The following is a 5,651-nucleotide window of genomic DNA, read 5'->3' as shown; positions in this document are numbered from 1 at the left end:
TTTGATAATTTTATAGAAAGACTTTTGAAAAAAAAATAAAGATTTTTTTTATTTTAGACCACGATTTTTTACTAGTTGTAGAATAATTTAACATGAACCATCTAGAATGCAATATTTTTTATAATATAAGAATATTTTAGTCGAAATGAATTGTAGAGGGAGAATGGGTAAAATTTTCCATGAACAACTGTCGGTAATTTGGTCAGGGATTCATGATGGGAAACTTTTGTGAATTCCCACTTTAAGCACCACCTAGATGTAGTGGAATTGTTTGCAACAAATTATTGTGCATATCTTTTATCTTATTTATGAATAACACTTGAGTTCTTTATTTTTATTTAGGTTTAGTTGCTTTATATCTATACTTTTGCAATAAACATTAATAACAGTCTAAAAAGAATCTTGAATTGACTCTAGTACCACATGTAAAATTTAAGTTTGTAAGTGCTTGTTGATCAATGAAGGCGAGACTTCTCTAACAAGTTCCATCAATATTAAAATGCCGAGCCATAACATGCATAAATACCTATCAAGATGCCACATTGGTCCACACTTAGGTCCACATTGACGTGTTCACTTTGTCGTTTTATTCAACTCTTGGTCACACCATTGTTCAAAAAAGAAAAAAAGGGACATAAAATAGTAAGTGTGGGAAGTGAGTATAGTCCTTGTTCAAACTTGGTGTCATGGTTTGTACAATGACAAAGGAGAGACAAAAATAAATTAACAATACAACCTCTTTTTTTTGTGCCTTTCTCTTCTTTTTATGGCTTATATACTCGTTGCAAAAGTGGAAGAGAAAAATATAAAAGAAGTTTGAAAAGCACATTAGAGAGACAAACTTGGGTCCCCTATGTCAACTTTTACTTTCTTGTTTTCCAATTTCTCCAAATAAAAACATATGTTCAATTCAATTTGAATCTTCATTCAATCCTCTATAGTCTATACCCCTTTTCTCCACACCCCACAATTGTTTCATATACACATCATAAGCCATTTAAAAAAAAAACTAATCACATGACATGTGACTTTTATATGCATAAGCTATTGTGCCAACCAACCACTCCCCACTACAAAAGGAAAAAAACATTGACATAAGTGTTGTCTCATTTTTTCCTCCCCCACTCATTATAATACTTGAAATGGCTATAAGAAAAATTTAGCCATCAACTATATACTAATCTCATGGACTTAATAATTGGATTCCAATTAGAGCATTTTCTTTGATGCATAAGCATGTCATTGAATTGGTCCAAACATGTGTCATGTGTCCTCAACAAAGATTCTGTGTATGAAATCTCTAAACCTTTTGGAGTATAGTTTAGGATCAACGGCTGAGATGGAAGTAGGATCAACTTGTAGTGACTTGTACGCATGTTCTATTCTTTTGCTAATATCATAGTCTTGAAGAATGTCAATGATACCAAAGTAAAGGATTACATCAGAGATCTCACTAGTATTCTCTGAAGGAGTAGAATTGTTGCTTTTTCCGCTACACATTCTCGCAGCTCTGGCAGGCATGTTCATTCCTAGCCGGATTAGAGGACCGCTGAAATATCAAGATGAAAGGCGAATTAGTAACATCATAGCCAGACATTCTCATATCGATGACCGAGATCAATTAAAGCGTTGTAAACGTAAATGCGTTGTTTTCTAGACGCGGGAGACTTGGGCCCGTCGTGTCATAAAAAAACACCACTGATCCATCAATTCCCAGTCAGATAAGCATTTGGTTTTGCCTAGGAAAACAAAATGACCCCACCAGCATTTGTTTCAAAAATGTCAACACAACACAACAATCTCCAATTATGTTAGAACAACTTGAGGTCACTTTCGGTGGATCTCTAGGTAAAAACATAGGGATCAATATTCTTAAAAAGAGTTCAATAAGTCTTCTCTAGAGAATGGTAAATAGTATAACACTCATTCATTACTACTCAGTGGTTTGTTAGTTCAAGATCATAACCTCTTGACACTTTATGTGACAATGGGCCATAGTCACCTTTCAAAACAGAAAAAGTATTCGACCTATCTATATGTCTTAGACCCTGGTCCATACGCAATAAACGGCAGGGTGTGGCACATGCATAGTAGTGAAAGCAATTGCCACTAATAGATGCAAACAAGATAGTGGTATTAAAGACAAAAGTGTACAACGTCTATAAATTGTCCCGGTAGTAGTAACCTATGTAGCAGCGACACAACATACGCGATTACATTCATCCATGTGTTAGTGTCTTATTCAGTGTCTATGTTAGTGCTTCAAAGGTAGTCCTATTTGACGATATTTGTACAATGAAATGCTTGCAAGGTCGGAATTTACAATAATTGCTTAAGCAGTTAAGCCATAAACTAAAAGAAGTGCATCAAGAATTCTAAATTTCAAAACATTGAATTCTGTTGAATAATGATGATTGAAAAGTGCAAGGATATTGAGAACAGTCTTAAAACAAGAATAAAGGAAAAAAGAGCATACCGGGGTATGTGCGTATCATCATCATGCATATCTCTCTTGCCTGCTAAATTCATGATCCATAAGATTTCATATCTTTTGAGGATTTCTACATTTGAAAAAGAGAAAGAAAATAAGACAAACACCTGACAGTGTATCACGCGGTGAACTTTCCGTTTCATCAACTGAGTGGTCATCGCGGAAATGAAGGCCAATCAAAAGACTATAATCCATGATTCCTTCCGCTTCCAGAAACTCACAGTCTCTATCAAGTTGCCTGACCATCATAAGCCATTATACACAATATCAACTCTATAAGAACAGCATGAAAAATGTCAAAAGGTAAGAAGAATGTCCAACTTGGTAAGTTCGTACCATTTTAGCTCTTGAAACCAAGACTGTTCTAGGCGAAAGACAAAATTAAGATCAAGGTCTTTGAGAGTGGTAGTCTCATCAATCTCCTCCCGAGGTTTATCCGTGATTCGACCATGAGAAGAACCTTTGAGATCAAACCTTTTATGAATTCGATACTCCGAACAAAACACATTTCCCATCACAATAAACCGAATCTGTTTTTGTTCCACAGCATTATAAGTTTTCATAACAAATTGCAAGAAAACTCGATGTTTTCAATTATGAAACCATACCTTTTGACCTCCAACAGGTTTGATACAATGTGCCCCTAAAAATGCCGTAACCAAAGTGTTCTTGTACTTACAAACATGTTGATAGTAACTTGGAAGCATTCTGGTAAGCACCTGAGACAGACATGGGACACCAGCTAATTATGACCAAAGCTGAAAGCGAAATTTCACCTTACTTAATACAATGTTCAAAATTTAATTTCTCTTCAAATCAACAAATGCAGGAAATCAAAAAGCAAAAAGCAAAAAACAACAAACCTTGACTTCAGATTTCTTCACAGTCTTGATTATGAAACGGTCATCTTGAGTGAGGTAAAAGATGCTTCCACTTTTTCCAGGAGAAGACATCTCTCTGAGTGAGTCACTTCCACAAATAGCAAGTGTGTAATCCACAGGATCTATGGCAAATAATTCCCTTAGATGTCTAAATATCCAACCAACCAACCCACCAACAAAAAAAAGTAACAACCAAGATATATGCACAATTAGTATATAGAAAATACACAAACACAAACACAAGCAATTCTTCTTTACTTTGAAATAAATTTCAAGCATGAATAGAATTCAAGCAAATTGTTAACACCTGAACACCATGGGGCAATAGTCTTTCCACCTGAAGTCCATTGGTTGATGTTGAGGTGCAAACTTGGATCCTTCTAGTGGCAATCTAGTCCAGAACTTCTCCTTAGGATCAAAATCTGCTACTCTAAGTTCTCTCACAACAGGAGCATACTTGCCAACAGTATATCTATAAACAAAAAAACATAAGGCTTGTCAGTGTCAATGTCGTGTCAGGTGTATGAGCTAACAAAAACCAAAGCAAGTAAAAAGCAATACCTGATCCCCAATTGGAGACTGATCATAAGATCATAACTCTTATGCCCCTTAGACACAATTTGACCAGGCTTCTTAACATCACCATCAAGAGACCAACAAGGACTCTTGTCCAACACACCACCGCAACTTTCTCCACTGTTTTCAGATTCACTACCATCTTTGTAAAACACAGAAGCCTCCACGTTATCAACAATTTCACAAGTGATATCACCAGCTTCACCATCAAGCTCCCAAATACAAATCCTCGGAAAACCAACACCCTTTGAACCATCCACCGAGGATCTCTTCCTCGCCATCATCATCTCACACTGTTTCTCTTCATTCCCAAAACCTTCACCACACCAAGTAAAAACTCCATTCCCCTTGGGAACACCGTTTTCCCAAAACCCTTCATAACGGTTCCCATTAGCCCAAACCAAAACACCTTTACCCCATATAGCACCATTCTTCCACTCTCCAACGTATTCATTCCCGTTTTTCCAAACGTACCTTCCTTCCCCGTCTTGCAAGTTGCACCTCCACCATCCCTCATAGACGTCACCATTACCGTAACGCTTCTCACCGAATCCATTTTTCCGGTCAGCAAACCAGGTCCCTCGGTAAACATCCCCGTCGACTCCAATGAATGAGCCGAACCCTTCCATTCGACCTGATTTGAACTCACCTTCGTAGGTAGCTCCCGACGGCCACGAGAATTTTCCTTTACCGGAGGCTTTTCCTTTTCTCCACTCACCTTCGTACATACACCCGTCCGACCAGAGGTATTTCCCGGTGCCGTGAGGTGTGTTTCCTGATAAAGCTCCGGTGTAGATGTCACCGTTAGGGAGAGACTTATCTGTAACGGCAGTGTGGTTTTTGGAGTGAAAGTTGATGTTAATGTGTTGTTGGTGTGGAAGAGTGAGAAGAGTGTCTTGCATTGTTTATATTATTCACCGGCGAGGAAGAGTTGCCGGAGAGTGAAATGGTGGAGGAAGCATTTGAGAGAGAGAAAGAGAGAGAGAATAGAGAGTGGTTGTGTTGTTTGTGAATGTTGTTGATATTGTTGAGTCACGACAACATAATAACAATGTAGTAGTACTAATGTAGAAAAAGAAAGAAATGTTATGTTTCCACGTGTTTTTTGTTACACTGCTCCCACGCCTACGTTCTGTTCACCCTAATGAACCGAGCCACCCTATATTCTGAAATTTCAACTACCTATGGAAAGTTTGTACATGTTGCACGAGGCTGTCGTAACACATTCACAAGTTTGGCTTGTCATTTTTCGATCTCTAATTTTGTTTTTTTTAATTGTTATTTTTTATTTAAATTTTAAGATAGTATTAATTGTAATTTTGTTAAAATTATTTTTAATTAATTATTATATAAGGATAAAAAGAAAATAAATATAATAAATAATTAAGAGTATTATAGATAAAAAAATTATTGTTTAAAAAATAATAATAATAATGATTAATTTTTTGATATGAATAAAATTTTTTTAAAATAACATATTTAAAAATGAATAGAGGGGAAAGTAATTAATAAAATAACAAATAAAATGAATTACATATTTAGAATTTGAAATTTTATTTATCTTCCAAATAATTTTTATGACAAATGTGATAATGTATTCGATTTGTTTTATTTTAATGTAAATGTATACTTGTTGTGATTACAGTAATAGTGATATCTCAAGTAAGAGGTCTTATGTTTTAGATTTGTAAATATTATAGTCG

General features: G+C 35.7%; 1 protein-coding gene across 2 annotated transcripts; it reads right to left on the bottom strand.

Annotated features, from left to right (window-relative positions):
- Window positions 1–902: 902 nt before the first annotated feature.
- LOC127105516 (phosphatidylinositol 4-phosphate 5-kinase 2) lies at window positions 903–5,061 on the bottom strand. 2 transcript variants are annotated; one of them, XM_051042706.1, is made up of 8 exons: window positions 3,934–5,061; window positions 3,680–3,844; window positions 3,355–3,520; window positions 3,100–3,210; window positions 2,828–3,021; window positions 2,599–2,729; window positions 2,477–2,519; window positions 903–1,549 (listed from the first exon to the last, which is right to left on the bottom strand). In XM_051042706.1, exons 1-8 carry the CDS (start codon window positions 4,848–4,850, stop codon window positions 1,264–1,266), a joined length of 2,013 nt encoding a protein of 670 aa, XP_050898663.1. In that variant the 5' UTR covers window positions 4,851–5,061; the 3' UTR covers window positions 903–1,263. The 2 variants fall into 2 exon arrangements, with proteins under 2 accessions (XP_050898663.1, XP_050898664.1); XM_051042707.1 differs by having other exon boundaries at window positions 2,477–2,516; window positions 3,934–5,060.
- Window positions 5,062–5,651: the final 590 nt, after the last annotated feature.

The sequence above is a fragment of the Lathyrus oleraceus genome, chromosome 7 (genome assembly GCF_024323335.1).
Source record: "Lathyrus oleraceus cultivar Zhongwan6 chromosome 7, CAAS_Psat_ZW6_1.0, whole genome shotgun sequence".
Taxonomy (NCBI): domain Eukaryota; kingdom Viridiplantae; phylum Streptophyta; class Magnoliopsida; order Fabales; family Fabaceae; genus Lathyrus; species Lathyrus oleraceus.
The sequence above is the reverse complement of the archived record's forward strand: the minus strand, read 5'-3'. Positions and strand labels throughout refer to the sequence as shown.